The following is a 17,707-nucleotide window of genomic DNA, read 5'->3' on the forward strand; positions in this document are numbered from 1 at the left end:
ATTTTCACTTGTCGCCCAGTATAAATAGCTAATATCCAAAACCTTCAGACTCTATTCACAACTTTTCTTTCACGTTATTTCCATTACTCACAGTTCCAGTTAAATTACTGGAGGACAGTCGACAGTTGCAACGTGACACTTTAATACAAATTAATTGTAAGTCAAAGTGGCACATGAATTTGCAAAATAAATGGAAAATATTTTACAATAAATCTAAATGTTTGCTTTCGTCTACCATGTTTTTGAGCCTGATGTGACGTCAAAAAACTTGGCAAGTCATGTACTAAAATTCTGATGAATTACCCACTAGTTTCCCAAAGTAATCATATTACATTGTTGTGATCTCAATATCGACCAAAGTAATTGCAATTACATTTTTTGCTGTCACTGAGCAGCCCTTCATTCAAGTGGATTTTCAAGTCTAGCTCTTCTTTTCTCCTCCTGTGAATATATAAATCCAGAGCTAAAATTTAAGCATTTATTAAATGACAAATAATTTCTTCTTGTGTTCCTTAAAAAGTATAATCCCTCAGAAAACTGAATAAAATTTACTGCTTACATACTGAACCAATCATTTGTTGTTAGATTTCTTTCCCCCTTCCCCCGTCCGCAGTGGCCTGCGATGCGGCCACGAGCCAGCACAGCATCACATGAAGCTGATTATCCATGTAAATCTCCACAACCAAAACAACGCTTTCCTTTTGCACAAATGACTCAAGCGTGATCGCGCGGCCCATGAGGCTGGCCGGGACTCGTCTGGATGCCTCGCCTTCCTATTTTCCCTCTCTGCTTTGTGAGTGGGCGCTGAAAAGAAGGCAACAGTAACAGTAAGTGATGATTTGTTAACAACAGATTAGAGATGTTGCTCTGGATGTTAGTGAAGTTCGTATTTGAATATATGTTTCTCTACGTGTTACCGCTTTTGTCTTGTTTAGAAGGAAGTAAGCTGTTTTTGTGTGTTTCCACTTAAGGTCACTTTCACGTGGATTCGCCTATAAGTTGTGCCACAATGTCAGCACTGCTACAGATGGACAATGCGGGGATAAAAAGAAGAATTGTGGTATGTTTAACACCATGTTTAAACATCTATGCTAAAGTAGTGTTTGGTAGTTACTTTTACAGCTATTAGAGGCTATTATTCCCCTTTTTGTTACTTAATATCTTTTGTGGTTTTGTAATAAACAAAGCAGTAAAGACAACTGTCTGCTTTCAATTTTAGTTGTTTTTTTTTAATTCAGAGATTTAAAAAAATATATAACTTCCAAAGTTTTTTGTTTATCAAGACACACAAGTCAACTAAATGAAACTAAAATGAAAAAGCAAATCAATTTTATAGTAACGTAAATTAAATAAATATAAATAATTGATTAAAACTAAAAAAATTGCTAATCAATAAACATATCAATCAATCAATCAAAACAAACATCATCACACTATAATGATTGTAGCATATGCATGTATGTATTTTTGTATCTTCCCAGCATATGTTTATACTGCCAATAATCGGTCCTGGCAATAATTTGCCTGTCCTAGATAAAAGATGATTGGCCAGGCTACAGTCTGGACCTGTTCACCTACCCCGAGCACTACCATGATGACATCGAGAATATTTACATTCCACATGGGGTAATCATGAATAGGTAAGAAAGGCCTACAACTTTTAATGAGTGATGTCATAAAATTTCGTAAAATCACACGCTGCGTGAATATATGTTAAAATGTCACGTTTTTACAGCTTATTGACAACAAAAGATTTCAGCCACTTCTGCTCCAATCGTATGGTAAATGGCCTGTATTTGTATAGCACTTTTCTAGTCCCTAAGGACCCCAAAGCCTTTTACACAACCAGTAATCCACCCATTCACACACTGGTGATGGCAAGCTACATTGTAGCCACAGCCACTCATATGAGTAAAGAAAATAAAATACACTATTTCAGAATGTAGCGTTCAACATCACAGGTCAAAGGAGGACAATCTTTGTTTGAGGTTATTATTTTCCCAATACAACATTATGTTACTTTACAATGACAAGAAAACATTATATGCTATCCTAGATTTCTATATTAACAATGCTGACAGCATAAAACATCAAACTAAAAGGCATGAAACATCAAAGGGCTCTTGCCCTTAGGAGGGGGTTGCGATCTCCGAGTGTTCTCATTAGTAGTATGATTTGATTTGCTCTTGCAGGACAGAACGCCTGGCCCACTACATCATGGATGACTTTCGAGATGACAACATAATGGTCCTGTGTGTTTTGAAGGGAGGCTACAAATTCTGTGCAGATCTGGTGGAGTTCATCAAGATTCTCGGCCGGAACTCCAACAAGTACCTGGAGACCCGAGTAGAGTTCATCCGTCTGAAGAGCTACCTGGTGGGTAGTGCAGCAATCTATGAAAAAACTTTCATAAATTGCCTCAAAGGGCATTTTGCCCAGCATCTCCACCCTATGGTGTGACAGGTACGCTGTTAGATTTTTACATTTAATTAATGCTTTAAGTTTCTAATGTTTCACGTAGCTTTGAGCTCTCTGTCAAGTCTCAGAGCTGGACCTCTTAATTTTAATTGAAGTGTAGGTGCCTATTGGAGTAATTATCTGCCAAATCACGTGGCAAGAAGTCTGTAAATGAGTAAAGGTGTAGTATTTTAGCCATATGCTGCTATCACAAATGACAAGACATCTCTGTCTGTGCAATGAACCCATAAAGTTTATGGATGCACCTTGTTAACCAAGCTCTCCACTGTGGGCTGATAACTTGGAACTCCATCATTTCATCCAGATGTGGTCACTTCTGAAAAACAACATAGCAGTTGGTAAACTGAGGATTTACAAACTAATGAACACATGGCAAATGTCAAAACATTACAAAATATTACATGCTTTAATCACATCGTCCCATTTTTCTCCTTCTTATACACTCCAGCTCAAATATTAGTGAAATATTCTTGGTTCTAGCTTTCCACCTGGGAGGACTTCCTTTGCAGTTTTATATCAGTCAATTGACTGAATATGTTGTGTAAACAGACGAAGAAAGCAATGTGAGGATTCCAATCTCCTATCAGGAAGTGGGACATGCATTTTTACTGTGCTTTTTTGTTATTTTCACCTTAAATAAATAAAAGTAAAACAAAATCTTAAATGATAATGACCGCAATTTTTGCTGAAGCCCTGCTTTCAACGCAGACTTTAGCCAGAGCCACCAGATGTCACTGTTGTTCATGTATAATGTGAAACATTCACACAGGGCAACTCAAGGACGACTCATTGTGGAGTGACTGCATAGCTCAGGTCATGAAAATAGCAGTCTGCTAATTGGTGCAGCTGTTGCTGCCAAGAAAAACTGCTCATGTCATGATGGAGTCCAACACCTGGAATGTATAAACTGTGGAACGACACAGCAGTGGTAACAATTATATCAACTGTCGGCAAAGTCACTTGTTTTATTGTGGTGTGTTTTGGCAAGCAGCACATCTGAAAGGATGTGATTTGTTTTTCTCTACATGTGGTCACATTTTTTTAGTCCCTTTTGAGCACGGGGGAGGATTCACTGGCTTTCGTGGAGGTTACAGCAGCGAGGACAGCCTAGTGATGCTGTGATGTTCCACGATATTAAGAAAAGAAGGTTTTTATTTTTAGGGCAAGGTTGAATGAGTTATTTAAATAATACCAAAATAAGTTCAACCAGAGTTTTATTTAACTCTGTGAAGGCTACAGAAAATTAAGACAAAATTTAAAAAACTGGCAGAAATCAACCTTAAATCTGAAAAGATATGATGACAAGTTAAGAGACTATACAAAAGTATAGTCTTATATTAAAGTTCATCTGATTCCTGATGATTGTATTTTGATGTCAACAACATGGCGTGGGGTAGCGGTTGCTGTTACTGCACTGTAGGACTGTGTGTTTGAGTGATAATGTTGTTAGTCAATCTCGCAGCTCATGATGGAGACATGTGACCTGCCCCAGGCCAGGATTTTGTCCACGTCACTGCTGCTCTTATCCGAGTGATGAATCTATAGCAGCCCAAGTTTAACTTCAAAGCCTTCATTCTTAAAAGCTTTAAATACCATGCTTCCTCAGAGTTCATGTCTTTGTTTATGTTCAGGACATTTTATCTCAAAGACTTTGTGAAATATGTCTCCCTATGTGCAGTTAGGTACCACACAGTGGTAACTATATACATATATATATCCCTGTATCACTATATCTTCTTTTCTGATGTTCCCATGGTGGCCTGTCCGATGAAGTAAAAACACCTTCATGTTTAAATCCAAGTTCAGCCAGTTCGAGTTCAAGCATTTTTTGAAACCACCCATAGCGTTCCTATTATATTAGCAAGAACGGTATTTTTTTTTACTGTTCTTACTCCCCTGTTTTTGCGGGTGCTTCATATAATAGTGATGCATTTCATTAAGCTTACTGATCAAGCATTCATTATTTTCTTTCTAACATTTTTTTTGTAGCATTAGCTAGCAATTTTAGCTGTTGATTCATACCATTAGCTAGCAGTTAGCTGTTGATTCCATTAGTTAGCATATAGCTGCTAGTCTATTTAGAAAAAAAGCTTTTTATTCATAGTTTTAAGAAATTACTGCATTTCAAATATCTGTGTGAATGTTTAGATAATTTTTTACCTAGTGTTAGCTGTTAGCTAATAATTATAACTGTTAGCAAAATATTTAGTGAGATTTTACAATCATTTAATCACTTTAATATACCATATAATTTTATCATTAATGTGTATTTCTTTTCGATGGATATTCTCTACTGCTTATCCATTACTTTTACTAAATTTTTATATTTTCTGACCCTTTTTCAAGCCTGTCAGGATCTGTTCGCTTCTTCAACACAGTGGTTCCCAAATAGTGTGCCTTAGATTTTGTGTCAACTAAGCATTTGTGTTGTCACTGTACAAAAAGTAACAAATGTAATTTAGATGCACTATATTAGAACACATGAAATTCCCCGATTAGAGGCCCTGGTTATTGAAGTCAAATAATCACTATCATGTGTGGAGAAAACCCGTCAAAACAAAACTACTGCAAAAGCTATGCTTCACCTGGACCGGGGTTGACAGCCTTCTGCCCAAGTGTATCATTTGCTGAGAGGAGTTATTAAGATACACTCATTCACGCATTCAGACACCAAAAAACTGTCTGATAACAAGATGGATGCAAGTTATATACAAGTGGAGTTTATTGCAGATGTAAGAATCTGTATTCCTGCAAGTTCCTTCATCTGACAATAGCAGCAAATGAAGAACTGCTGATATTCCAGATGACTTAGAGGCCATTTTCTGCAATTATGAGAATGGTTGTGCCTTGAAATTTTGGATTGAACTTCGGTGTGGCTTGAGCAAAAACAAATTTTGAAAACCAATGCAGTTAACTGAGGTTGCTGCACATATCCCTGACTGTAAATCACAGTTAAAGGCAATTTATTGTAATTAACAGAAACCATGGAGTAACAAAAAGGGCAAAAAAATTACCATTGCTGGGTTGCAAAATAAAAATTAACTGCCCTCTTTTCATCTTCTCACCAGAATGACCAATCAACAGAGGACCTGCACATCATAGGATGCCAAGATCTGTCTTTTCTGCGTGGAAAGGTGTGTGTTTGTAATTAAGCAAAGTCAGGATAATGACATGGGATAAGGATATTCTTACATGCTGTTTTAAAAGAAACTACCCTAGCCTCAAGAGGGAGCTGTCAGTTAATCTGTCTTTAGGTAGAATTTTTTCCCAAGTGATCAAAGTCACACAGTTACATTTGTTAGACTTAGTCTTAGACAAGACCACACCATTATGCTCTGAATTTTGAGGCTTGCTCACCATATCATCCTACAGTCTCCAGGCTGGCCATGAATCAGAGATTTCAGGCAAATGAAGAAGGCAGATTTATTGACTGTTTGTCCCTGCTAATCCCTGGCAGGGAGGACTGAGGAGCCTGTAAGGACAGTCTGTGGCATTGTGAGGAATTACCCTGGAGTAAAAAAAAACACTGATGGTGAATTCTTTAAAGTTAGCTGTCAAAATGTGCTTTAGCTACAATGTATTTTCACTTCGGTTAAGAAGGTCAGAGGGAATAAAAACAGAAAATCTGACAGGCACCTTACACAGAAAGCATGAATCATTTGGGGGGAAAAAAATGTTGGTGCTCTTGTCATAATTCTTCCTCTGGATGGAAATGTTACACACAAGCCTCCCACAAATCTCATACATTATCAACAAAACTAATCATGAGTCATCATCATTTCCTCGGCGAAATGTTTCTGAGGCTCAGTTCCAATTCGAGTATGAGTTTCTTCGTGATGATGCCAGCACAATGTCAGCTCAGTGATGTAAATGTTATGTTGATCTGTGAGGTGACATGAACACAGAGCTGTGCCTGAGATGACCATATTAATGATACTACTACTACTCTGATTCGCATCACAGGGGGAATCTGCACAAACTTTGGTGCACAGGATGACTCACAGCCAATTAAGTTTCTGAATTTTCCTCTGGCGCCATCACCGGGTCACTATTTCAGTGATAAATTAACACTTATTCCTTCTAATGGTAATTAAAAGGTGTTACAATATTTAAAGAGTAAACTAAGAACGGTAAAATTCAGGAAATCGGGAAATCAGGAAAATATAGCTCTCCTCCTTCAGGTTAAATCGGGGATGTCAAACTAATTTTTTTATCGTGAGTCACATACAGCTCAGTTTGATCTTAAGTGGATCGTACAAGTGGAATACCTCTTTTGTCACACATTTAATCCCTGAGATATCGAAATATAAGAAAAGGCACAATTTCAACAGCATATCTCAGTTTTTCAAAACAAAATTCTGCTGTTGTAAATCTTTCAGCATGATTCATTTTAAGAAATTAGTAAAATGATAAAAAAAAAAAAAAGGGGGGGGGGGGGGGGGAATCCTATATCCAGGTAGCTCACTGCCCACATGATCATGTAATTATAGAACAGAAAGTTTCTGTTAATTCACAGAAAATGTCCTCTTATGAACATTGTTTGAAAAAAGCAGGAATTTCTATAGTCAGTAGTGAACATCGGGAATTTTTCTGTTATTTAATTGTTTATCCATTACTTAATTACTTAGGTGTGGTATGAATACCCAAGGATGTGGTGTCAATCAGTAGTAAAAGCTAGAAAAAAATATAAAAATACCTTAAAAGTTCAAAAGTGTATGCCCTCTTTCACATTTTCCAAAGCCATCCAGTGGGCAAAATTGGAGTCTTTGCACGGCCAGTCAAGGTCCACGGGCCGTATGTTTGACACAACTGGGATGGATTTTCAAAAGCCTGAAAACAGAGACTTGAGGAGGTGCAGACAACTAGTTCCCTCTTAGATCACTCGAATCACAAAACGTTAAAAGTTGGATGACTTGAAAGCCTCGTTTGTCCCAACTGACCATGTACTGAATGCATGCCTCACTGTAGTAAAACAAAAACAAACCTTCTAATGTTTACCAGCTTTAATGTGGTAAACATTACAAGTGATTCCCAAGGTTCCCAAAAATGTAATTACAAAAACAAGTCAAAACATCTCATTTGCAGATCCTAGGAGAATCATAAAATCCCAGCCAATGATGCCATACACAGTGAAATAATTGCCAGTGCATATTTGTTGCCCAACTGGCTCCATAGTTTGCAGCAGGCAGTAAGACAGGTTTGTTGTGCAGTAGTTCTTGTGTTCTTTACTTGTTCCTATTAAGCGTTATGCAAGAGTGTTCAGGTGTAGACAGGGAACACTGGCCAGGCGCCCGCATTCTCTGCGATCACTCTCCCCAAAACCATAGATACTCTCCACCGCTCTCACAAAGAGTCCCATACACCCAGCCAAGGAAACAAGAATTCATTTGAAAGTGTGCAGCAGTGAAAGTGTGCAGCCACGAAGTGACTTTTGCTCACTGTAGACACAGATGTTCATTAATGAGGAGAAGAGAATGAGTCGTCTGTGTTTTTGTTCAGGCGCTAAAGATACTGCCAACATCGCTGCTATAGATACCATCTCTATGAAATTCAAAGACACAACACCGCCTTTATTTTTGCTTTGCTTGAACAGTATTAAAATTCAAAGGTGACCGTTCTCTAATCTTTTTCTTTCCTTGTTTTTCACATGTTACCAAGAGTGTGCTCATTGTTGAGGTGAGTGTGTGTGTATGTTTTTCTATTTTTGTCAGATAAATCCCTTCAATTAGAACCATTTTTGCCCCCTTTGAGACATCATTTAGTTTTGAAAAGTCGTTGTTGTTGTTGTTGTTGTGGTTTGTGTCAACGCAGGGGGAAAAACTCATTCTGTTCCTCTTTATGATCATGTTCCAGTTGTGAAGGTTTCTGGACTAGGTTCAGACACGCATAAGAACATAGTTACATGGGCCATGCAGGATAAAAAGCATGCTCTGATAGCTTCAGATGCAAAACAACGAACAGCTGCTCAAGCTCAATGTAATCTTTCTCAGTTATACGATGTCTTAGCTCTTAAATGAATGTAACAGAAAAGTTTTAAGTAACTGGAAATCCTCTCTCAGATGCCTCTCGTGCATTCATTAATCGCTCATCAATGCATTTATCTTTTTCAGTTGATCAATATCTGTGCAAAAGTCTTGAGCAACCCCTCATTCCCTTTTATATTTCTGGGAAAATGGGAAATAGGTGCAGAAATTTATTGAGATTTGTGTAAGCATAAATAAAAAATACACAAAAACAGTCTTTGTACATTTCTAACAAGCTTGAAAGTCAATATTTGTTTTTTGCTTTTTTCATTCTTCAACACAGTCTGAACTTTCTTGAGCAAGCTTTCTTTTCATTTCTTTAAGTAGTCTTCAGGAATATTTCTCCAGGCTTCGGGAAGCTATTCAAAGACCCCACACTGCTTCTATAATATTGCTAGTGTTCCCCATTCAACCAAGACCATTTCTGACGAGGTTTTAACAAACGCATGGATCAATAGAAGGGTCACATGGATCTCTAAGGTCTTGTGTCAAGTCTTTGCTGGATTTTCTTCCTAATTCTTAATGACATGACTTTCAGATTCTGTCCATCTGCTGAATATAGCTTTTTGAGACCTGCTTCTTCTTCATTTGTCCACTTATCAGGTTGGTGTCCTCCTAAGAGTTCTTTGGGAAACACCTCAATTGCATTATCTTTGGCATTTTTCATAGCGAAATGTGTTTTTGTGACAGGCTGCTCATAAATTGTCACAGAATTCCTCTGATGGACGGGTGCAAGGACTGAACACATGAAAACCAGCCAATGTCCAAAGGCAAAGTTTAAAAGACCTTCATAAAGCCTGAAAAACTTTAAAAGTACAAAAAAATCTGCCTCCTCCTGGCAAGCAAAATATAAAGAAATCAGTTGTGGCTCAAGACTTTTGCATAGTACTGTATCTTGATCTTTTTTTTACTCTCATATATCCCACGTTCTTTCCTCCAAATCTCTTCCTCTCTTCCTTTGCTCTTCCCTCCCCTCAGGCCATAGTTGACACAGGAAAGACCATGAAGGCCCTTCTGAAGCATGTGGAGACCTTTGAACCCAAGATGGTCAAGGTCGCAGGGTGAGCCAGTTTTTTAGTCGTCTGTGTTTTCCCCTGTAAAGGAAATGCCAAGCGTGTGACAAGCACAAGAAGATATCACTTGTCCACAGTCGCTGCTATCTCGTGTCTATGGGCTGTTCCTATGCATTCCCGAGATCACAGAAACACGATAAACATCTCTCACACATGGTTCATGTTGAAAGTTTATTTCCTCTGGATTGTGAAAACACTCCAAAAATGTACATTTTTAAAAATATTCAAGTCTTTGTCTTATCACTGTGGTTTTTGGACCAATAAATGTCTTGAAATTAAACTGAAAAAGTCAACTTTTTGATATTGCATACATAATTTAACATTTGAGGGTAATTAACGTTATTATTTTGTATTCCAGGCTGCTTGTGAAGAGGCTCCCTAACATGGCTGAAAGTCTGACAGACTGTAACTATGCTCTTTGTTTTAACCTTCGTAGCACCCACACCGTACCCTACTTGCCAGTCTTTTTCATTCATTCTTATTCTTTCACTTTTTTCAAAGTTGAGATAATTTACCAAATTGTGCGTTATTAGGGAAGTGTCCTGACCTGATAGTCCTCCCATAATTAATCCCAAAATACAAAAGAAGTGTGTATTCAAGATGCCTTGCCACATGACACAAGTAAGTGACCTCCTGGAGTTCAGGAAGTCAGGTTTTGAACAAATTAAACAAACAAGATATAGCTTTAGGTTACAAATATTAACTACTGGCTGCAGTCATGGGAAAAAGAAAGTATACTCTTGTTGAACTCTAAAGCCTTGCATATCAGGACAAATGATCTAGTCTTCAGCAGGTTCTGAAATGACCTAAATACAACCTCATATGAACAATCATACATGATCTACGCCACGTCTTTATGTGTAATAGAAAAACTAAGCCAAAATGCAGCAACAGTAGGTTGAAACTAAGTACACTCCATGATTTTTTAGCTTGTAAAACCATCTTTAGCAAGTTATCATTTATGTGGGATTTTATCAGTCTTTCACTTTGTTGTGGAGGAATTTCAAGCCACTCTTCTTTACAGTGTTGCTAATGTTGTTTATTAGGATTTGCAGTAATTCGCTTATGCACAGCTCTCTTAAGGTTCTATCGCAGCAAAACATGCTTTACTACATGCCTCATTCACATGCATATTCATATAAGCACTATTTCCTATACCTAAGCGCTGTGTCTAACATTGTCACACACACACTAACACACTAAAATAGAAGCACTGGAAACACAAAAAGCATCAAAGACAGTCCTTTTATGTCCAACTCAAATGAAAAAACAATTTTTTGAACCAAGCTTTGAACTGTGAACTAGCCTCCTGTGGCTAATGGAGCAGATTTTCTCACATCATCTTTAGCTTAACTTTTCAGCTCTAGATACTGGCATTTTAAAAAAAAAAAAGTTTACAGCAGCTTACAGCAGGGTACTCAGAAGTATTAGCACAAATTTAAAAGTCTGCTACATTAAAAAAGTCACATACCTAGTTTTCTCTTTTCATTTAAATTTATCTTTGAGTTTAAGCTCTGGGTGTTAGATTTTCCTCCTAACACGTGTCACTTGTTTCTCTTGTTCGCTTAATCAGATGTGATGATTCAGGTGAGACTGCTTCATCAACACCTATCAGTCATCTTTAATTTGAGCTGAAATTTATTTGTCACACCTCATAATTAGTTCAAATAAAGGCATCAAAATGTGTATTTCTAGCTCTTATGTGCAATATCGCAGCCACTCACTCCTGGTTTATTCAAAAGACTAACATGGAATTTTTGTTTAATGTTAAACAAATCAGGATACTTAACATTCATGTCTGTGTTTGCATTGTCAGATGTTGGATTTGAAATTCCCAACCGGTTTGTTGTTGGCTATGCCCTTGACTACAATGAATACTTCCGTGACCTGAATGTAAGTCTGACACTCCAAAGAGCTGAGAGAAAGGGATGAAAGAGACAGGAGGGGAGAGTAAACATAGTAAATCAAAGACGACATTTCTTTTGCCTGAAACCTAAACTCACCCAACAGGTATGCTCCCCGCCACGAGGAGATTTTACATGTAGGCAAAGTAGCTCCGAGCAGGTGGTTTCTGTCTGTGTTCACAAGGAGGTCTGTATCACCCAGGACAGGAGTCACTGAATGATATAGATAATAGATTTTTTTACATGTAAGATAAAAATGAATGAAGTTTTGTGTCTATTTTTCCAGTTCCTGATAAACCATAAATGGTGAGTTTACTGGGTTGTATGAAGCTGTAGCCAACAGACTTGATGTACTAACCCCCCAAAATCATCTCAAACAGCGCTCATTAACCAATTTGTGAGGTACATTAGTTCAACTGCTTGTTAAAACAAATATCTAATTCGCCAATCACATGGTGGCAACTTAGTGCGTTTAGCCATGAAGCCATGGTCAAGACAACCCGTTCAAACCAAATGGGGAGGAAAGTGTTCTTAGGTGACTTCGAACATGAACATTTTTTCTTGGCCACACTCTTTTCTGACACAGTGTACCCACCTTGTGATGACTCCTTTCAGCAGGATAAAATCACCATAATATAGAGTTTAAATCACATCAAACTTGTTTCATGAACATGACAGTGACCTCACTGTACTCAAGTAGCCTCCACAGTCACCAGATCGCAATCCAAGTTTTGGATTTGGTGGAACGCAATAGCGTCCACATGGAAGTGCAGCTGTCTAGTTTTGCAGCAACTGTGTAATGCTGTCATGCCAGTACGGCCCCAAATCTCTGAGGAATGTTTCCAGGAACTTGTTGAATCTGTGCCGTGAAGAATCAAGGCACTTCTAAAGGCAAAAGAGGTCCAACCCAGTACTAGCAAGAGGTACCAAATACAGTGTACAGTGAGCGTACGTTGTTGTTGAGTCAAGATTCAAACTGTAGCACAAATATTAATCTGAAAAATAGAAAGTTTTAAGTTGAACAAAAAAACACAGATTTATCCACTGCTTCTAAATGTCAGGATTAAGAAGACTGCTGTTTTATTTTAGGCTAAGTAAAAGTTCCTCTGGAGAATAGAGTGGACTGCACAGCACCAATGGCAGCAGTTATTACCAATGAACTAATATCACAGTGCTTCACTTTACGCAGGGGTTCTAGGCAAGGATAGCTTCTCTGCCCTCCTTTGTTTGCCATTATTATTTGCATTAAAATGAGCACTATACCTGCAAAGCCTTCCTCTTCAACATCCAAATCCATACACTATTCACACTTTACAAATATCATCTATCTTTTGCACATTGTTAAATGCACATTTTTAATAGTCACCAAACTACAACCCAGTCTTAAAAACAGCAGAAGACAACCCTTAATGTTGATTTAGTCTATACCTATGATAAACTACTTATTTCCAAGCCCCCATCCACTTGGTTCAAATTCCTAGAAACTCCAACCTCCAAATGGCATTACACCACTAAGAGCAGGACACATGGTTACTTATGTTTAAAAAAAAAAAGACAATGGCAACTTTGTTCATCTTGCACATTTCATCACATGTAAGCGCAATGTGCTTAACACAGAAGGTAAAAAATATTAAACCCCGTGTAGGTAACAATGCGTTAAGGTAGTGAAATAAGCAAAATAAATAAGCACTGGTCAGAACTCATGCATTTTATTTTTGTTCCATGTTTTAATTTGAGAAGGATTACCTCTTCCTGTGCTTTTATATCATTATTCTTTCTGCTGAAGCTCAGCACATGACCCACAATTTATAACTACTCTGTATTTTCCTTGCTTTTTCAAAATTACTACACAAGCATTTGCGCAATCTTTTTCTATCGGTTTATTTCCGTTTACTTTTAGTGGAAATATAGTAAAACATATGGATTATTTAGATTAGTTTTTTTTCTTTAGGCTGTTCCTCTGTAAATATTCTCACTTTCTTTTTGATATGAATTCAGTTTAATTCAAGTCTTTCTGAAAGCAATAAGTTCAAATCTATATGGACCCTGCTGTTTTTATCTGTGAAACGTGACCTCGAATTTACCTCTTACTCATGTGAAACACTAAGCTTGACTCCCACAGTCACGTACAGTATGTGCAGCACGCACTGTTTGTACTGTATGGTTGTGTGTGTGGCTCTTGTCCATGTTTGAGGGGGGTGGTATTCGTTATGAAAGTTTGAAGGCGTGTGACCTGTGGAATGTAGAGGTTAGGCTCTGATAATCAGACAGAGTTAAAGCTTACCCTCTTATCTGTCCTCATCCCACAGAAGAAATATGAGTTGAATCCCCAGGACACCCGAAGCTAGATTAATGAATGAGTCATATCTTTGGAGATTACTTTCTTCTCTTTTCAAATTTGCTGGTTTTTATGGTTTCATGCTGCAGATGGAATTTAAAGTTTGTAAAAATGATCACAAAGCTAATTGTTTTGTTTTTTTATCACCCCTTCTCATTTCAGCATATCTGTGTCCTCAGCAGAACAGGAAAGATGAAGTACAAGATATGAGAAGGCATGAAGCCATTAGTTATACTCAGTTTTACAGCAGCACATATTTCTCTCCCATTGCTGTAACAATTTGGAGGGTTTTTTTGGTCTTCATTACAATTCAGTGCTGGATGGACACTGTGAAATGTTTTTATGTGTGAATTAAAAGGCATTTAATTCAGTTATTGCCTCATTCTTTATTTGCATGTTGATGAGATTCACACAGCAACAAAGAAAGTGTTAAATAAAAGAAAGACAAGCCGCCCACCAGGACAGGACGCTGGTGACAGATGGAGAGAGCTTATGGACGTTGGCATCCTCGTACCCGGATGACGCCCACAGCACACAGTGGGTACTGCATCTCCACACCACGCTGTATCTGCTCGTTTCTGTCAGTGTGGGTTTTTTTTTCCCCTAAGTTTGACCTTCTCTATATAGGATGATGTATGTATAGCATTTGACAGTAGATGATTTTACTTTCACTTGCTAAAAGCTGCAATACCTTTGAGCGTAAGGCAAAGATGCACAAGCCTGACTAATTAGAAAAAATAATTTATTGGCCCGTGTGAGTCCACGCGGCCTTGACAAAAGTGCCGTGAAAGCTGGAAACTACAAAATTGTAATTTCAGTGTTACGTTACTTGAGTGATTTTTAAAACAAAAATTCTTTAGCTAAAAGAAAAATATTTTTTGTTTTCTTAATCTATAAATAAATATGTGTATTTGTATTTAAGTCATATCTGACATTTACATTACTCTCAAGCCAAAACACATTAGCGGGAAACTGTATGTGGCCAACACCAATGAGAAATTTGACCTAACCACATAAAGATTACAGTACCATAACATGTGGAATATTTGTGCTAAAATACTAAAACCATTCAATTCATTTTGATTTGTATACCGCCATATCACAACCAAAGTCACCTTGAGGTGCTTGATATTGTAAGGTAAAGGTCCTACAATGATAGAGAGAAAAACCCCTATGAGCAAACGCTTGGCAACAGTGGGAAGAAAAAGATACCTTTTAACAGGAAGAAACCTCCAACAGAAGCAGGCTCAGAGAGGGTTTGCCATCTCCCTTGACCGGTTGGGCGTGAGAGAAGGCAAACAGGACAGAAGACACAAGGGGAAGAGAGCCTAAGATAAATTATAACTAATGAATAACTACAATAATAAATGAGGAGTGGTGTATAAACTCATAGTAAGTCAAAGAGAAACACAGTGCATCATGGGAAGCCACCAGCACTCTCATTTTAAATAAAGTAAATTTTATATATTTTTATAATATATATATATTTTTATATATATATATATATATATATATATATATATATATATGTGTGTGTGTGTGTGTGTGTGTGTGTGTGTGTGTGTGTGTGTGTGTGTGTGTGTGTGTATATATATATATACATACAGGAAATGCCCTTAGCTTTAGTGTTTAGTAGCTTGGTCAAATTTTAAAAAAAAGCTAAACTAAACTAAAAGGAGCAACACACTCGGGAAACAAACTGAGACAAACCTGAATTGAAAGCAAAAGTTCAAAACTAAAGAATAACAAGTCATAAAAAATAGTCCTCAGCCAGTCATAGTTGAAGTGCAAAGCAGCCTTGCTTTCATAAAGAAATTTAACCAAATTATAACCATTTGGCAACCAGATGAGTCGAGTCCCTTACCGAAAAGAGACATAAATTGTTGTGTTGGGAATCCACCTGCATTTAAAAATGAGACAACAATTATTTGCAAACTTTTGCCACTCTGTCTGAGAATGATTGCAGTCAGTCTGAGTCATACCATAATCAATGGAGACACTTTGTCTCTCACCAGGCGAACTCTGTAATCACCTTCTGATTGAAACTGGTTGCCCAGAAGTTGAACGACCAACAAGCTCAACATCTGGGCAACGCGAGTACTGACATCAAAAATAAAATCAGGTAACCATCAATTTTTCCTACTCATGTGGCCTTTTACTTTAGTGTGATTGAGCCGCAAAGAATCACTGCATATTTATATTATGTATGTTTACTGTCTGAGCTCCCGATTTCCGGGAAAAAGGCTTGCTCTACACTCGCCACATTAAAATACCTGCAGTCTAGAGGAACCTTCTCTACAAACAAACACACACTCATAGTGAGGTTTAAGTCTAAGGTAGTCAATTGTGCGTATCGACAGACAGACCAGAGCACGCTTCACTGCATAGCAAGCACTCGGGGAGTGTTATCATGTGGCTAAGCGCTCTTGATTCTCAATCACCTGAAACTGCAAACAGCCGTCACATCACATAACAGGAATGCATGTATACATGGAGGTATCATTCGAAAGATCTGAAAAGATTTCTTGAAACAAACCGTGGTGGGGTCGCATCTCAGCTAAAAGAAGATGAAATAATTAGTGTGTTTATGTTCACTCTTAGTCTGTGTCTTCATCACTTAATGCCGATAACTTGTGACTGCGTTCGCTGTTTCACGTAGAGGCCACCAAGATGTGAAGTGATTCTTGGCTTGAAATAATATATTAAAAGGAAATTCATTTTTCTTTCTCATCGTCTCTCTGTAGTAATTCAAAAATCAAATGTGTGTTTTTCTCACATTTTAAAAACATGTTTCCAAGCCAAAGGTAATGATGCGTCTCCAGCTACAAGGCCTCTCCGCATTAAATGACCTGTTAAATGAGTTGCTATTTGGATAATATGAATGAGTGCAAACAAAGGAGTTCTGGGAGGTTTGGAGCACTCAGCTCCTGCATTAGAAAACACTCTCAGGTTTCACAGCACCTTAGCTATTATATTTAGGGGAACCCTGGATTTAGTCAGATTTCAGCTCTTGTTTGTGAATCTTGCAGAGGTGTGAGATAAGAAATAGGAAAAACTTACAAATAAATCACACAGCTGTCTGGTTTTGAGCTCTGTGCAGTCTGAGCTACAAATACCCCCATTGTACTGCCGTGTATCCTTATCATAAGACATCAGCACTTGGAGGTAGTTGTTAACTTATCCCAGCGCTAATGCCCCCCTGCGCTGCCCTGGGAACTCGCAGGCCATTGTCCTTCACCTCCATGCAGAGTTTGGTGAAAGGAGGAAGGGACAAAAAGCCTTGTAGGGTTCACATGCTGCAGCTTTGTAGCGCTTCGTCGAGGGAACAGAGGTTGGGGACGACCGCAGAAAGTAGGCTACAGGTAAACTGCGATCAGTACAAAAGGAACAAAATGGGAATTGTGCGTTTGAATGGCCACACATCCCTGCATCTGACATATGAAGCCTGTAGTTAGAAACAGCCAGCTGGATAGATTTACATCTCACCAGCACAGCAGATGAGGCATATTTTTTTCCTGATGGCAATTATTTGGCTCTTCTACCATTAGAGGAGAGGTTGACATTTCATGTCTGTTAAATACATAAATACACAGCCAGCAGTCTGTTAGACTAGCTCTGCATAGGGAATGGAAGAACAGAAACATATGCTAATTTTGATGACAAATGAATAAGATACCAGAATTTAACTCACCAAAACCAGAGTACAAGCTTCTCTGTACCATTTTTAGCACATTTAAACACACAAAAAAGCATTTTGATAATAATAACATGTAGCCAATAATGCACAGCAGTAAGCATTATGTACATTTAAACAGGTAAGTCATAAAAAAAAACCTGCACAGTTGTGATCACACACCTAACATGTTTCTTATTGAGGATGGTGTGTCTTGG

The 17,707-nt window shown here is 37.9% G+C and overlaps 1 protein-coding gene across 1 annotated transcript; it reads left to right on the top strand.

Annotated features, from left to right (window-relative positions):
* Positions 1-707: 707 nt before the first annotated feature.
* prtfdc1a (phosphoribosyl transferase domain containing 1a) lies at positions 708-14,186 on the top strand. The gene is made up of 10 exons (XM_006799237.3): positions 708-827; positions 972-1,060; positions 1,534-1,640; positions 2,193-2,376; positions 5,547-5,612; positions 8,137-8,154; positions 9,480-9,562; positions 9,933-9,979; positions 11,391-11,467; positions 13,979-14,186. The coding sequence occupies exons 2-10, from the start codon at positions 1,010-1,012 to the stop codon at positions 14,024-14,026; spliced, it is 681 nt and encodes a 226-aa protein (XP_006799300.1). The 5' UTR covers positions 708-827; positions 972-1,009; the 3' UTR covers positions 14,027-14,186.
* The last annotated feature ends 3,521 nt before the right edge of the window (positions 14,187-17,707 follow it).

The sequence above is a fragment of the Neolamprologus brichardi genome, chromosome 9 (genome assembly GCF_056152115.1).
Source record: "Neolamprologus brichardi isolate AB-2024 chromosome 9, ASM5615211v1, whole genome shotgun sequence".
Classification (NCBI taxonomy): Eukaryota; Metazoa; Chordata; class Actinopteri; order Cichliformes; family Cichlidae; genus Neolamprologus; species Neolamprologus brichardi.

Coding starts and splice junctions, on each gene's coding strand:
- prtfdc1a (XM_006799237.3), top strand. CDS start 1,010: ATGTCAGCACTGCTACAGATGGACAATGCGGGGATAAAAAGAAGAATT. Junction 9,980..11,390: donor GGCTGAAAGTCTGACAGACT/GTAACTATGCTC, acceptor TTGCATTGTCAG/ATGTTGGATTTGAAATTCCC. Junction 11,468..13,978: donor AATACTTCCGTGACCTGAAT/GTAAGTCTGACA, acceptor TTCTCATTTCAG/CATATCTGTGTCCTCAGCAG.